The following is a 17,734-nucleotide window of genomic DNA, read 5'->3' as shown; positions in this document are numbered from 1 at the left end:
CTGTAGCGCATGTGTTAACATAATTTACATTAATGCCAGCACTGAATGCATAACAATGTGCGTGCGTGGGTGTGTGTGTGTCAGTGTGTGTGTCAGTGCGTGTGTGCGTGCGTGTGCATACATGTGTGTGTAAGTTCAAGGCAGCGCTAGCTAGCGTAACCCGGGCGACCTTGCTGTGAACAGTAAATCAAACAAGCTTTTCACAGCCATGCAACCTGACCCAGAGCTAACGCTAAGCTAACGTGTGACAGCCCATCCATCCGTCCCTAATGCTGGAAGTACCTTGGTTATTACTCCAGTACAAGTAGCAATACCACATTGTAGAAATACTCTCTGTTACCAGTAAAAGTCTAAGAATGTAGAATTTGACTCCAGTAAAAAGAAAAAAGGAAAGTATTTGCATCAAAATATATTCATAGCACAAACAGTACAAGTTAAAATTAACAGACTGTTCCATTTCAGAAGTTTTACAAATGTATGGAAATCTTTTGAAAATAGCTATTTGTGAAGAAAGAGACAAAGACAGTAAAACAGTTCTTAAGTTGATCAAATCAAATCAAATCAAACTTTATTTCTAGAGCACATTTTCAAAGACCAGAAGGTCAACCAAAGTGCGGTACACGATCTTAAAACAAGCATACGAGCAACACAAACAGCAGTAAAATAACATCAAAGCAACACAAGTATTACACACGTTTGGTCAAACATCATTGAAAGCCAGGGAGAAGAGATGAGTTTTAAGTAAAGACTTAAAGGCCTCTAAAGAGCAGGCCGACTTGATATGTAGGGTCAGACAGTTACAGAGTCTGATGATGCATGTTTTATAATAATAATCTAAAGCTACAAAGTTACTAGTAACTAAAGTTTTCAAATAATTTGTATAGTGGACGTAAGAAGTACAGTATCTGACCTCTGAGTTGTGGTGGAGTAGTATAGTATAAACTTGTATTGAAAAATGGACATGTGCATGGAAATACCAAATTAAGCACACACCAAATTATGTACAGTACCTGAGTAAATGTACTTTATTACTTTACAGCACCAGCCGCTAACTCGTGTGACACCAAATCCGGAGGGAGGGGGAGGGAGGAGGGAGGGGGGGGGGGGGGGTGGCTGCCTGCGCAGAACCGGCGCCAACAATGCAACGATTGAACCCAAAGGCCAAACGGAACAAACAACAAAAGCAGCCATTCCACCTCCTACTGTTTCTACAAGACAAAAACAAGAAAGAAAAAAACGGAATAGGTTAGAATGAATTAGCTGTGGAATACATTTCCATAATGTTGACAGAGTGTTTCCAAACGCACGGAAACAATAGCAGCTCTTTGACTGGACCTGTTACACCATGACACGTCTTGATGAGATGAGAAATGTCGCTGAGGAATCTGATCGTCTTGCTGTGTGTCTCTCTGTGTGTGTGTGTGTGTGTGTGTGTGTGCACGTGCAATGTCACTCCCCGCTACCAAAGCTTAGTTTTATTTATTTTTTAAATGTTTTTATTTCGTCTTTATTTTATATTTTTTATGGAGGGACAGACAGTAGGCTGACAGGAAATGGGGAGAGAGATGGGTGGGAAGACATGCAGTAAAGGCCGTCGAGATCGGGAGTCGAACCCGCGGCACACTGCCAGACTTGGGCTACCGGCCAAGGTGCCTGGACCGCTGAGCCACGGCCCAGGCCTTATAACTCATATGTAAACAGCTAGTGTGAAACTAGAGAAACTAGCTGACTTGATAAGCTATACTAGCTGTCTAAGCCTAACCTTCATTTCTACTGCATTCAGTATGTGTTCTTATTCTTCATGGTTACTATGACCTACTGCAGCACAGTTGTGTTCTTATTCTTCATGGTTACTATGACCTACTGCAGCACAGTTGTGTTGTTATTCTTCATGGTTACTATGACCTACTGCAGCACAGTTGTGTGGAACAAGAGGTGCTGTTGACATTTTGCTGCTTGTACTTGTAGAAGTGAAAAGGGTGAAGGAAACTCTTCTTGAAGCGTGATTGTTGATCCACAAGCTCACAGTGTGTCGTCAGCTTGTAGATCGTCTAGTTCAGGGGGAGCAACGGATCCACGGAAATGCTTTGGCTATGTCCCTCGACCCCTCGGCCCCCTATATCCCTCGACCCCTCGGCCCCCTCGACCCCTCGACCCCCTATGTCCCTCGACCCCTCGGCCCCCTCGACCCCTCGGCCCCCTCGACCCCTCGGCCCCTCGACCCCCTATGTCCCTCGACCCCTCTGCCCCCTCGACCCCTCGACCCCTCGACCCCCTATGTCCCTCGACCCCTCGACCCCCTATGTCCCTCGACCCCTCGGCCCCCTCGACCCCTCGGCCCCCTATGTCCCTCGACCCCTCGGCCCCCTCGACCCCTCGGCCCCCTATGTCCCTCGACCCCTCGACCCCCTATGTCCCTCGACCCCTCGGCCCCCTCGACCCCTCGGCCCCCTATGTCCCTCGACCCCTCGGCCCCCTCGACCCCTCGGCCCCCTATGTCCCTCGACCCCTCTGCCCCCTCGACCCCTCGACCCCTCGACCCCCTATGTCCCTCGACCCCTCGACCCCCTATGTCCCTCGACCCCTTGGCCCTCGGTAAGGTAGAGTCTCATTTTGAGCGGTGCTAGCCACTCCAACATGTGACTTTGTGTGCTTTGGGTGTCCATTCCCTATTATTCTGCCCCCTGTGAGTACATCATCATCGTTGTTGTTGATTTTTTTAGCCCCTCCTATGTCCAGCTTTGAGGGTTTGTGCAAACATAAACAGTGTCCTGGCATTGAATGCCATTGACAACGAATGGCCAGCTTTGAGTGTTTGTGTAAACACATGCATGATGATAAAAGCGCCTGGGTCACAGGTGTAATTTCTTTATTAATATTTGAACATTCTTGACTGTGTGTGTGAACATTCTTGTGTGTGTGTGTGTGTGTGTGTGTGTGTGTGTGTGTGTGTGTGTGTGTGTGTGTGTGTGTGTGTGTGTGTGTGTGTGTGTGTGTGTGTGTGTGTGTGTGTGTGTGTGTGTGTGTGTGTGTGTGTGTGTGTGTGTGTGTGTGTGTGTGTGTGTGTGTGTGTGCATTCAGGCGGAGGGCGAGGACAGCCTAAAGAAGATGCAGCTGATGGAGCTGGCCATTCTGAACGGAACCTACAGAGACGCCAACATCAAGACACGTAAGGATGACATCATCACTGCTGATCACATCATCACTGGTCGCCACGGAAACACAGGGTCTACTGTATCTAATGTGGACGATAGCTCGGTTTCTGCTCTTAAACAGACCAGTGGTTTAAACCATTTTCATATCAATCCAGCATTTGAGCCACGGACCACCATTTGATGACATTTAGCCTCTCAGACCCATTTGAGCCACGGACCACCATTTGATGACATTTAGCCTCTCAGACCCATTTGAGCCACGGACCACCATTTGATGACATTTAGCCTCTCAGACCCATTTGAGCCACGGACCACCATTTGATTACATTTAGCCTCTCAGACCCATTTGAGCCACGGACCACATTTAGCCTCTCAGACCCAATATTTAATCATATTTTGTTGTCGCTGGATAAGACAATTCCATGCTGTATTTATGAAGTGTAAATTTAATTTAATTTATATTTATAATGCAGATGTCTAACAATATTTTAACTCTTGAGAGCGTAAAATGGAACCAAATGGTCCATTTGGTTTCATTCTACACTCTCAAGAGCTAAAGATCTATATAAGGGTCCATTTGGTTACCAACTCCCCATCATTTAGCTGGGGACCAGCTGGAACCCCCTCAAGGACCACTGGGGGTCCCCGGACCACATGGGGACCAGCTGGACCCCCCTCAAGGACCACTGGTGGTCCCCGGACCACATGGGGACCAGCTGGAACCCCCTCAAGGACCCCTGGGGGTCCCCGGACCACATGGGGACCAGCTGGAACCCCCTCAAGGACCACTGGGGGTCCCCGAACCACATGGGGACCAGCTGGAACCCCCTCAAGGACCCCTGGGGGTCCCCGGACCACATGGGGACCAGCTGGACCCCCCTCAAGGACCACTGCTTGAGAACCACTGAAATAGACAGTTTTTTGATTTTTCTTGTCCCCTCTCCTCCCTTTTTGTGTGTGTTTGTGTGTTTGCGTACGTGTGCATGTATGTGTGTGTGCATGTATGTGTGCGCATGTACATGTACGTGTGTGTGTGTGTGTGTATGTGTGCATGTATGTGTGTGCGTGCAGCCCACACCATGACGTTCAGCCTGGCGTCGCCCCAGGGCGCTCCCCGTATGATCACGGGCCACTCGCCCGTCATGCAGCAGATGCAGCGGAGCCCCGCCCCCACGGCCATGTCGCCGCAGCTCATGCCTCTGATTCGCCAGATCCAGAGCTCCGCCCTCATGCCGGGCGGGAACCCCCACCACGCGGCGCTGATGCAGCAGACCGGACCCGAGAGCGGCATCATCTACACGCCATACGAGTACCCTTACACCCTGACGCCATCCATCCTGGAGTACCCTATGGAGACAATAGGTCAGTACAATATAGGTCAGTACCCTTACACCCTGACGCCATCCATCCTGGAGTACCCTATGGAGACAATAGGTCAGTACAATATAGGTCAGTACCCTTACACCCTGACGCCCTCCATCCTGGAGTACCCTATGGAGACAATAGGTCAGTACAATATAGGTCAGTACCCTTACACCCTGACGCCCTCCATCCTGGAGTACCCTATGGAGACAATAGGTCAGTACCCTTACACCCTGACGCCATCCATCCTGGAGTACCCTATGGAGACAATAGGTCAGTACAATATAGGTCAGTACCCTTACACCCTGACGCCCTCCATCCTGGAGTACCCTATGGAGACAATAGGTCAGTACAATATAGGTCAGTACCCTTACACCCTGACGCCCTCCATCCTGGAGTACCCTATGGAGACAATAGGTCAGTACCCTTACACCCTGACGCCATCCATCCTGGAGTACCCTATGGAGACACTAGGTCAGTACAATATAGGTCAGTACCCTTACACCCTGACGCCATCCATCCTGGAGTACCCTATGGAGACAATAGGTCAGTACAATATAGGTCAGTACCCTTACACCCTGACGCCATCCATCCTGGAGTACCCTATGGAGACAATAGGTCAGTACAATATAGGTCAGTACCCTTACACCCTGACGCCCTCCATCCTGGAGTACCCTATGGAGACAATAGGTCAGTACAATATAGGTCAGTACCCTTACACCCTGACGCCCTCCATCCTGGAGTACCCTATGGAGACAATAGGTCAGTACAATATAGGTCAGTACCCTTACACCCTGACGCCCTCCATCCTGGAGTACCCTATGGAGACAATAGGTCAGTACAATATAGGTCAGTACCCTTACACCCTGACGCCATCCATCCTGGAGTACCCTATGGAGACAATAGGTCAGTACAATATAGGTCAGTACCCTTACACCCTGACGCCATCCATCCTGGAGTACCCTATGGAGACAATAGGTCAGTACAATATAGGTCAGTACCCTTACACCCTGACGCCCTCCATCCTGGAGTACCCTATGGAGACAATAGGTCAGTACAATATAGGTCAGTACCCTTACACCCTGACGCCCTCCATCCTGGAGTACCCTATGGAGACAATAGGTCAGTACAATATAGGTCAGTACCCTTACACCCTGACGCCCTCCATCCTGGAGTACCCTATGGAGACAATAGGTCAGTACCCTTACACCCTGACGCCATCCATCCTGGAGTACCCTATGGAGACAATAGGTCAGTACAATATAGGTCAGTACCCTTACACCCTGACGCCCTCCATCCTGGAGTACCCTATGGAGACAATAGGTCAGTACAATATAGGTCAGTACCCTTACACCCTGACGCCATCCATCCTGGAGTACCCTATGGAGACAATAGGTCAGTACAATATAGGTCAGTACCCTTACACCCTGACGCCATCCATCCTGGAGTACCCTATGGAGACAATAGGTCAGTACAATATAGGTCAGTACCCTTACACCCTGACGCCCTCCATCCTGGAGTACCCTATGGAGACAATAGGTCAGTACAATATAGGTCAGTACCCTTACACCCTGACGCCCTCCATCCTGGAGTACCCTATGGAGACAATAGGTCAGTACCCTTACACCCTGACGCCCTCCATCCTGGAGTACCCTATGGAGACAATAGGTCAGTACCCTTACACCCTGACGCCCTCCATCCTGGAGTACCCTATGGAGACAATAGGTCAGTACAATATAGGTCAGTACCCTTACACCCTGACGCCCTCCATCCTGGAGTACCCTATGGAGACAATAGGTCAGTACCCTTACACCCTGACGCCATCCATCCTGGAGTACCCTATGGAGACAATAGGTCAGTACAATATAGGTCAGTACCCTTACACCCTGACGCCCTCCATCCTGGAGTACCCTATGGAGACAATAGGTCAGTACAATATAGGTCAGTACCCTTACACCCTGACGCCATCCATCCTGGAGTACCCTATGGAGACAATAGGTCAGTACAATATAGGTCAGTACCCTATGGAGACAATAGGTCAGTACCCTTACACCCTGACGCCATCCATCCTGGAGTACCCTATGGAGACAATAGGTCAGTACAATATAGGTCAGTACCCTATGGAGACAATAGGTCAGTACAATATAGGTCAGTACCCTTACACCCTGACGCCATCCATCCTGGAGTACCCTATGGAGACAATAGGTCAGTACAATACAGGTCAGTACCCTTACACCCTGACGCCATCCATCCTGGAGTACCCTATGGAGACAATAGGTCAGTACCCTTACACCCTGACGCCATCCATCCTGGAGTACCCTATGGAGACAATAGGTCAGTACAATACAGGTCAGTACCCTTACACCCTGACGCCATCCATCCTGGAGTACCCTATGGAGACAATAGGTCAGTACAATATAGGTCAGTACCCTATGGAGACAATAGGTCAGTACAATATAGGTCAGTACCCTATGGAGACAATAGGTCAGTACAATATAGGTCAGTACCCTTACACCCTGACGCCATCCATCCTGGAGTACCCTATGGAGACAATAGGTCAGTACAATACAGGTCAGTACCCTTACACCCTGACGCCCTCCATCCTGGAGTACCCTATGGAGACAATAGGTCAGTACCCTATGGAGACAATAGGTCAGTACAATATAGGTCAGTACCCTATGGAGACAATAGGTCAGTACCCTTACACCCTCACCCCTTCTATACTGGAGTACCCTATGGAGACTGGAGTATTAGGCACACACACACACACACACACACACACACACACACACACACACACACACACACACAGAGAGAGCGTGACCCCAGTGGTACTTGAGTACCACTGGGATACTTCACCTGATACTTTACCTGGTCAAATATTATACTGTTTGCTTTAAAAGTACTTCGTTTAAAATAATAATAATAATAATAATAATAATAATAATAATAATAATACTTAAAGGGGAAAAACACCCATTTTCAACATTTTACTATGTCATTAATATACCTTAGATGTCATCAAGATGTGTTTCACCATGTTAATGATTTTTTTCAGACCTCTAGTTCTAGGAAACACAGCATGGGGGAACTTTTTTATTATTTCCACACAACAGCTCTAAGGTACATTAATGACATAGTACAATGTTGAAAATGAGTGGAATGCCCCTTTAAGTGTTCAAAAGTACAAATTACGAAGTGCGTTAATTTCTTGAAATGAAGAAATGTCTCCTAAAAAGTCGAAAAGATTTGAAAATATTAGACTGTTTGACCTTGTAGATCTGCTACTTTCAGTATTTAAAAATAATAATATAATCATAATGCGTCTCTTCCTAGAAAAGTAGTGGCGTCAAAAGTACAATTTGTGTAGTGGAAGGAAACTCCTCCTGAGCCTCCCAACACTTTCATACTCTCCTAAAAGTACAGACAATACGCTAAACATTTACTCAGGCGCAGCCGTGGAGTTAAAGTACAGACAATACGCTAAACATTTACTACAATACGCTAAACATTTACTCAGACAATACGCTAAACATTTACTCAGACAATACGCTAAACATTTACTCAGACAATACGCTAAACATTTACTCAGTACAGACAATACGCTAAACATTTACTCTCCTAAAAGTACAGACAATACGCTAAACATTTACTCAGTACAGACAATACGCTAAACATTTACTCAGTACAGACAATACACTAAACATTTACTCAGTACAGACAATACACTAAACATTTACTCAGGCGCAGCCGTGGAGTTCAGCGTAATAGAGTTGGTGAGTTGGTTCAGCGTTCGCTGCACATGTTGTGATGATGCAGAGTAACTAACACAGCTCTGGACCTGAGCCTGAGCAGAACGCCCTGTTAAACACAGCTCTGGACCTGACCTGGACAACTAACACAGCTCTGGACCTGAGCCTGAGCAGAACGCCCTGTTAAAGAGTAACTAACACAGCTCTGGACCTGAGCCTGAGCAGAACGCCCTGTTAAAGAAGCTCTGGACCTGAGCCTGAGCAGAACGCCCTGTTAAAGAAGCTCTGGACCTGAGCCTGAGCAGAACGCCCTGTTAAAGAATGTTAGAAGTGAACCCAGAGGGAATGTCTCAGCCATGTGTTCATGTGAGTCTGGCCTTCACACAGCCCTCATTACGCACTCATTAAAAGAAAGGATGCTTTTCAAGTGACGACAGACTGTTGTTTTAATCTCTGTTGGTTCTACAACACAAAACAACCTTCACCAGGCAGACTGTTGTTCTACTCTCTGTTGGTTCTACAACACAAAACAACCTTCACCAGGCTGTTGTTCTACTCTCTGTTGGTTCTACAACACAAAACAACCTTCACCAGACTGTTGTTCTACTCTCTGTTGGTTCTAAAACACAAAACAACCTTCACCAGGCAGACTGTTGTTCTACTCTCTGTTGGTTCTACAACACAAAACAACCTTCACCAGACTGTTGTTCTACTCTCTGTTGGTTCTAAAACACAAAACAACCTTCACCAGACAGACTGTTGTTCTACTCTCTGTTGGTTCTACAACACAAAACAACCTTCACCAGGCTGTTGTTCTACTCTCTGTTGTTCTACAACACAAAACAACCTTCACCAGACTGTTGTTCTACTCTCTGTTGGTTCTACAACACAAAACAACCTTCACCAGACTGTTGTTCTACTCTCTGTTGGTTCTACAACACAAAACAACCTTCACCAGACTGTTGTTCTACTCTCTGTTGGTTCTACAACACAAAACAACCTTCACCAGGCAGACTGTTGTTCTACTCTCTGTTGGTTCTACAACACAAAACAACCTTCACCAGGCAGACTGTTGTTCTACTCTCTGTTGGTTCTACAACACAAAACAACCTTCACCAGACAGACTGTTGTTCTACTCTCTGTTGGTTCTAAAACACAAAACAACCTTCACCAGACTGTTGTTCTACTCTCTGTTGGTTCTACAACACAAAATAACCTTCACCAGACAGACTGTTGTTCTACTCTCTGTTGTTCTACAACACAAAACAACCTTCACCAGACTGTTGTTCTACTCTCTGTTGGTTCTACAACACAAAACAACCTTCACCAGGCAGACTGGTGTTCTACTCTCTGTTGGTTCTACAACACAAAACAACCTTCACCAGACAGACTGTTGTTCTACTCTCTGTTGTTCTACAACACAAAACAACCTTCACCAGACTGTTGTTCTACTCTCTGTTGGTTCTACAACACAAAACAACCTTCACCAGACTGTTGTTCTACTCTCTGTTGGTTCTACAACACAAAACAACCTTCACCAGGCTGTTGTTCTACTCTCTGTTGGTTCTACAACACAAAACAACCTTCACCAGACTGTTGTTCCACTCTCTGTTGGTTCTACAACACAAAACAACCTTCACCAGACTGTTGTTCTACTCTCTGTTGGTTCTACAACACAAAACAACCTTCACCAGACAGACTGTTGTTCTACTCTCTGTTGGTTCTAAAACACAAAACAACCTTCACCAGGCTGTTGTTCTACTCTCTGTTGGTTCTACAACACAAAACAACCTTCACCAGACTGTTGTTCTACTCTCTGTTGGTTCTACAACACAAAACAACCTTCACCAGACTGTTGTTCTACTCTCTGTTGGTTCTACAACACAAAACAACCTTCACCAGGCAGACTGTTGTTCTAATCTCTGTTGGTTCTACAACACAAAACAACCTTCACCAGACAGACTGTTGTTCTACTCTCTGTTGGTTCTACAACACAAAACAACCTTCACCAGGCAGACTGTTGTTCTAATCTCTGTTGGTTCTACAACACAAAACAACCTTCACCAGACTGTTGTTCTACTCTCTGTTGGTTCTAAAACACAAAACAACCTTCACCAGGCAGTTCATGAGTCTGCAGTGTGCGCTATAGCGCGTGCAAACGGCAAAAAGCTTGTTTCTTTAGTATTTTTATTTGTACTCGCTGCATGTAATTTACAGTAGGCCTATATTTTAGAACAAGAACAATAATTTAAAACAATCAAAGCACCCCTTACATGTTTTAAATGATGAGTATCAACTGTTGCCCTCCATGAGGCGGTTTAGAGTCCCTAAATATAAGAAAAACAGGCTTAAGAACTATTTTGTACACCAGTCTGTTCTGCTTTTAAACCAAAATCGGTAAACCAGAGGATATGTTCTATTGTTCTTGTTCCTGTCTGCTTCTGTGATTTGTGTCCTGTAATGTATGTATTGTCTGTATCTTGAACGGTGACGTCATGGACGCAAAACAAATTTCAGTGCAAGCTGACAATAAAGTTGTATTGTATCTATCTATCGTATCTAAAACGCAAACTGCGAGACATTATCTGTGGGTTGTTAACGTTGTCTCGGACATTAAGACAAATTCATACTTTGTAGTGTGATTCTAAAGCTGAAAGTTTTGTCTCTGAGATGCAGTGGAGTAGTTAAATGTACTAGAAATTGGGATCCTAAAGTAAAGTATTTTGGGCGGGAACCCCTTTTGGTGTTAGCATTATGTTATGCTTTAGCTATTTAAAAATAGCAGATCTACAAGCTTGTAGGTCTGCTATTTTCGAAAAATCGAAGAACGACTGACATAGAAACATAGCTTTTTCAGAAATCTGTCAGGATGTAGAAGACATTTTTAGAATCTGATCTCAGGTCAAAATGGGTTAAGTAAATGTATTTTAACTTTATACTTTGCACCACTAACCGTTCCCTTCTCTCTGTGTTGTTCCAACAGGTATGGCATTCCCAACCAAAGGCTAAACGATATCACACACCTCCCCACACACACATGGACTGGCTTTGGCAGAGAATCCCCCGACATGTGCCTGAACCTTACTATTATTATTATTATTATTATATTATAGCGGAAACACTGAAAATGTCCTTTTATACTTTATTAGGATGACAGATTTGTTGTTGACCACGTTCTTCTTTTGTTTTTCTTTCTTGTTTTTTGTTTTTCTACTTTTTAGTGGGTTTTAATGTCCATTCCTTCTTATCTTCACAAAGCCGCCGTTGTGATTTAATCTATTTATTAGCGTACGGTGGCGGCTAGCTAGCTAGCGTTAGCGCTGCGGCGTGTGGTAGCGTAATTGTGTCTAACACTATAAAGCTTCAGCTTCGTGTTAACTGTGATGCTGCCCTTTTTCTAGTTAACATAATTATCAGTAATGATAGCACTGTTTGTTTGTGTGTTTTATAAAGCGACCTTTAAGGTTGAGAGTCTATGATGAAACTAGTGGACAAAGTTCACCTTCTCAGAGTAAACATATAAAGCTTAGCGTAGATCGATGTCCACACAGAGAGAGTAGACATTATAGCTCTTAAATATAGACCCTTAATTTGTTTGTTATTTTCACTCTTTAAGCCTTAAATCAGTGGTTCACAACCTTTTTTTGCCTTGGAAAATAGCAGACCTACAAGCTCATAGCGCTGCACCGAGTGCCACGCTACGAGCTTGTAGGTCTGCGATTTTTGAAAAATCGTGAAAATGTGGCGTAGAAGTTCGAATATATATTATTTCAGAGCGAACATTTTTAACTCAAATCTTTGCTTCTGAGGGGGTCCCTGGAACAACATATTTTCTGATGGGGGTCGGCGGCCAAATACATATCATTTTTGGGGGGTATTTGACATGAAAAAGGTTTGATTACCACTGTCTTAAAGTCTGTAGCAAAAGCCTGGTTATACTGATGGTGTGTAGATGATTATGTGTTGTGTTGTTGTGTTGTGTTGTGTGTGTTGTGTTGTGTTTTGGGTTGGCTGTGTGATGGTGATAAAACCTGCTGTCCTGTCTAGAGACCGACCCATGCCATGACCAAAATGATCGGACCAGTTTTTGTTTTGTTTTTTCGACGAGGAAGAGTCCTTAGAGTAGACCACCTCGGTTATTACAGACGTTTTCACCCGATCGTCAAAAAAGCTTTAGCTTTTTTATTAAAGTCTCAATTTGAGAACTAATAATAACCTTTTGATTGATAAACGCAAACAGAACCTTTTTTTTAATATAATATATAGTATATAACCACTTATAACCATTACCATTATTCAAAGATATATATATAAAAAAATAGCTGATTTACAAAATCGCAGTGTGTTGAACTTGCGACACATAGTGAGCTTGTAGATCTGCTATTTCTTTGAAAATGTTTGAAAAACGTTAGTAAGTTTTCTCTCACGACATTCGACCGGGGACGCACCAGGCTGTATCACCGCCGTTACCGATGTCGTGTAGGGAAGGAGAAACAAAAAACCAGTCCAGACATGTCCATCCACGGGTCATTGGGTCGGCCTCTAGACCTCCTGTCCAATCAAGTAACCTCTCGTTTGTGATGTGTGCTCTGTTTTGGCCAATGGCGCGGGCTCTGCCGCGTGAGCAGGCGCCATGGCGGCTAAGGTTCGACGTCACGACATGAGACTCCATCCTTACCAAAGGGTAGTGGCCACAGACAGAGGTTAGTTAGAGCACCGGAAACTCTGCGTGCGTACGTGTGTGTGTGTGTGTGCGTGCGTGTGTGTGTGTGTGTGTGTGTGTTTGTGTGGTGTGTGTGTACGTGTGTGTGTGTGCATGTGTTTGTATTACTATACTTGTGAGGACCAAAATGTCCCCAAAAGTATACCATGTAGTAGAATGTGTATAAATAGATGATGTTCTCACAAGAAACGTTTGTAGTTAAAAATTACGTTTGATCTTTAACTCTTGAGAGTGTGAAATGAAACGGGTCCATTTGGTTTCATTTTACGCTCTCAAGAGTTTGTCACACAATTAGAGAACGTAGAAGAATTGTTAGTTTTTGATCGTTTGCCGACGGCATGGAATTGTGCGTCAACGATAACGACATATTCTTTAGTTTTGGGTCTGAGAGGCTTAACCCATTCTGGACCCGTTTAGGGTTTGATAGCATTATGTTATACTTTAGCTGTTGAAAGGAGCTTGTAGATCTGCTATTTTTGAAAAATCATGAAAATGTGGCAAAAATCTTTGAATATATACAGTATATTATTTCATAGCGAACATCTTTTACTCAAATATTTGCTTCCGAGGGGTCTCCTGGAACAACATATTTTCAGATGGAGGGTCGGCGGCCAAATACATATATTTTTGGGAGTCCTTGACATGAAATTGTTTGAGAACGACTGACATAGAAACATAGTTTTTTCAGAATATTTTCTATTTAGAAGAATTCTTTTTTAGAATCGTCCTCGGGTCTAAATGTGTTAAAGTCATCAGACGGTGGTTCCGTGGCTCAAATGCTGAATAAATAAATAACGGACGTTGACGACACTGGTTTAGAGGTTCGTTTTAGGGGTTGGTGGTTTTAGGGCAGGGGTGCCCAAAAGGTAGATCGCGATCTACCAGTAGATCACAAAGGTTGTGCAGGTAGATCACATGACATGGCCCTAAAACATATATAATTTAAATAAAAATATATATAATTTTGCATCTGACACTTGAAATAAGGTGAATTGATTGATTGACATAAAAAATGGCCTGTTAACCCACAACAGAATACAGAACACTCATATTTTTGAGTGTTGAGCACAAATATCCGTAGCATTAGAAAGTTACATACAAAAACAAAAACTATTTCCATTCCCCCCCTATATTTCCCATTCCAAGTGTGTTTGTCATGTTCTTTAAACTATTTTCAGCAATGAGATCCCTATTTTTTGGTGGGTAGATCCAAAAAAGTCTGGTCACCCCTGTTTTAGGGGTTTCCCTACTTCATACGTTGGCGTGTGACGACATGTCACCCGCCACAATAATAGACGCCATGTACAGTACGAGCTCTCGTACGCTCGTAGAGTTGTTATTTTTCGGGCTATTGTCCGGCTATTTCCAATGCCTTCCTAAAATGCCGACGTCCTCGCAAGTATAAGTAATACAAACCTGTGTGTGTGTGTGTGTGTGTGTGTGTGTGTGTACGCGTGCGTGTGAATGGCTGAATGGCTGCATTCCTGTGTGTGTGTGTGCGCGAGTTCCCCGACCGTGCATGATCTGTGTGCACATGCGCACGTGTTGTGTGTGTGGGTGTCGCGAAAGGCTGCATTCCTGTGTATATGTGCGTAAGTACCCGTGCATGATCTGTGTGCACATGCGCACGTGATGCGTGGTGCGTGCGTGCGTGCGTGTGTGAACCAGTGACAGTTTACATACTGTGCGTGTGCGGCGGCGCTCCGTGCGCGCTGAAAGCACCACGCTCGCCATGGTCAGACATGTTAAACAAAAGGTCACACACACTGATTTGGTGGAGATATAATGTGAAACAGATTAAGGTCTCAATGATAGCACAGTGACTGGCGGAGGGGAGGGGCTCTCTGCCCACCAATCAGATGCAGCAGAATGCCTGTGGGCGGGCCCTCTCAATTAAGAATGGGTCATTACATCCATGTGACGGTCCTTGTGACCGACTGACTGACTGAAGCCTTTTTTCTGTGGTTTTTTTCCTCCTTTTTCATCGTTTTTGCCTTTTCGACCTGTACACCAACGGGACGTTTTTTTGGTTAAAGGACGACTTTAACGCACATTTTCAACCTATCCTCATTGTAAATGGTCCTCACTAATGCTCGTAAAACACAACCATAAAATGGTTAAGATAATGTTGTTATTTTAATTAATTAACGTGAGAGCGATGGCTTCCATTATGGCACGCTATAACTTTCCTGGAATAGAAAAAAAAAAAGTTTTGCTGTTTTCTATTAGTTTGGATTGCCCCGTCGATGGCGTCGCTGGTGGGCGGGGTTTCTGAACTGTCCACTCACACACAGCCCACACAGAGCGAGTGGACAAAAATGGTGCCATTTTATCGTTTAGTGAGGAGCGATTTATACGAGGACAGGTTGAAGATGAGCGAAGACGTTCGTTAACATAATTATTCAGATCCACTTATCATTCCATGGAAACAAAAGAAATAGGTTGATTTTCCTTTTCTTTTTGATAAACTTTTATCCTCGTTTTGTGTCTCAAATATAGCGGTAACACTTGAAAAGCTATTGTTCCCTTTTTTTAAAAAGACGGTTTTACTTGATGAGAAGAATCGTTCTTTTTTTTTTCTTTGTTTGTTAGTTTTTTTTCTTCCAAATCTACTAAAAAGCAGCATAGTGTGTGACTACTACTGAATTCTGTGTTCTTTAAGCTCTTTTTATAATACATGATTATTAATTATATGATAATACTTTATTTAGTCTATTGTTGTTGTCTTATATGATCACAAACGCCCAACCGGGACTGGATTGACGGGGCTGTTGTTTACATCCTTCACACACACGAGTAAAGAAGAGTTAAAATATGCATTTAGTGGGAGTGGTGCTGATGCTATATGATATGATATGATATGTGTGTATTTAGCCACAAAAAGTACATTTTGTAAATAGGGATGTTGAGGATTTTATTAAGTGCTTTTACGTTTTATTTGTTTTCGTTTTGAGTTTCTGAACTTAAAGGTCGGTCGGAAAAATACGTGCGCGGTGAGAGAAAAAGAAATATCCCTCCGCGTTTTGATTCGTTTTAACCCATTTTGGGCGGGAACCCCTTTTGGTGTTAGCATTATGTTATGCTTTAGCTATTGAAAAATAGCAGATCTACAAGCTCGTAGCGCGCCACCGAGTGGCGCGCTACGAGCGTGTAGGTCTGCTATTTTTGAAAAAATCGAAGAACGACTGACATAGAAACATAGCTTTTTCAGAAAACTGTCAGGATGTAGAAGACATTTTTAGAATCTGATCTCAGGTCAAAATGGGTTAAATCGACACGGAAGGATTTTTTTTTTTTTTTTACCGTACGTTCTTTTATTCCATTTTTACATTATACTTTTTCTAGGTAAAGAGTATCCATGTAAGCTTCCAACGGTACAGGTTAGCAGTAGAGAGGATACAGTACTGGACTCTTTATATGTATTTATATATAAAAACAGAAAAAGGTGTCCCTCTCCATTTTTTTTGTTTTTGTTTTATTGTGTTTCTTCCTGGCCTCGTGACTTATGTGTATGCAATAGAAAGAGACCATATTCTAGCTCTAGCTGCCCTGTTTTGTTGTTGTGTGTTTTATGATCAGTGGCGCTCATCATGTTGTGTACAGTGATCGGTGTCGCTCATCATGTTGTGTACAGTGATCAGTGGCGCTCATCATGTTGTGTACAGTGATCAGTGACTCATCATGTTGTGTACAGTGATCGGTGGCGCTCATCATGTTGTGTACAGTGATCAGTGACTCATCATGTTGTGTACAGTGATCAGTGACTCATCATGTTGTGTACAGTGATCAGTGGCGCTCATCATGTTGTGTACAGTGATCAGTGACTCATCATGTTGTGTACAGTGATCAGTGACGCTCATCATGTTGTGTACAGTGATCAGTGACTCATCATGTTGTGTACAGTGATCAGTGGCGCTCATCATGTTGTGTACAGTGATCAGTGACTCATCATGTTGTGTACAGTGATCGGTGGCGCTCATCATGTTGTGTACAGTGATCGGTGGCGCTCATCATGTTGTGTACAGTGATCAGTGACTCATCATGTTGTGTACAGTGATCGGTGGCGCTCATCATGTTGTGTACAGTGATCGGTGGCGCTCATCATGTTGTGTACAGTGATCAGTGACTCATCATGTTGTGTACAGTGATCAGTGACTCATCATGTTGTGTACAGTGATCAGTGGCGCTCATCATGTTGTGTACAGTGATCAGTGACTCATCATGTTGTGTACAGTGATCGGTGGCGCTCATCATGTTGTGTACAGTGATCGGTGGCGCTCATCATGTTGTGTACAGTGATCGGTGGCGCTCATCATGTTGTGTACAGTGATCAGTGACTCATCATGTTGTGTACAGTGATCGGTGGCGCTCATCATGTTGTGTACAGTGATCGGTGGCGCTCATCATGTTGTGTACAGTGATCAGTGACTCATCATGTTGTGTACAGTGATCGGTGGCGCTCATCATGTTGTGTACAGTGATCAGTGGCGCTCATCATGTTGTGTACAGTGATCAGTGGCGCTCATCATGTTGTGTACAGTGATCAGTGACTCATCATGTTGTGTACAGTGATCGGTGGCGCTCATCATGTTGTGTACAGTGATCAGTGACTCATCATGTTGTGTACAGTGATCGGTGACGCTCATCATGTTGTGTACAGTGATCGGTGTCGCTCATCATGTTGTGTACAGTGATCGGTGTCGCTCATCATGTTGTGTACAGTGATCAGTGGCGCTCATCAT

General features: G+C 44.3%; 1 protein-coding gene across 2 annotated transcripts in view; it reads left to right on the top strand.

Moving 5' to 3' along the window:
* Positions 1 to 17,734, top strand: part of qki2 (QKI, KH domain containing, RNA binding 2) — a 63,564-nt gene that overhangs the window by 42,374 nt on the left and 3,456 nt on the right. The window contains exons 5-7 of one of the 2 annotated variants that reach the window (XM_079493432.1): positions 3,082 to 3,169; positions 4,227 to 4,517; positions 12,898 to 12,972. In XM_079493432.1, coding sequence (XP_079349558.1) covers positions 3,082 to 3,169; positions 4,227 to 4,517; positions 12,898 to 12,972 — 454 coding nt within the window. Of the gene's footprint in view, positions 1 to 3,081; positions 3,170 to 4,226; positions 4,518 to 11,252; positions 11,917 to 12,897; positions 12,973 to 17,734 lie in introns of those variants that run through there. The other variant, XM_079493433.1, reaches the window with a different exon arrangement.

Source organism: Electrona antarctica (genome assembly GCF_951216825.1).
Source record: "Electrona antarctica genome assembly, chromosome: 22".
NCBI classification, from domain to species: Eukaryota; Metazoa; Chordata; class Actinopteri; order Myctophiformes; family Myctophidae; genus Electrona; species Electrona antarctica.
Note: the sequence above shows the minus strand (reverse complement) of the source record. Positions and strands in the feature narration are given on the sequence as shown.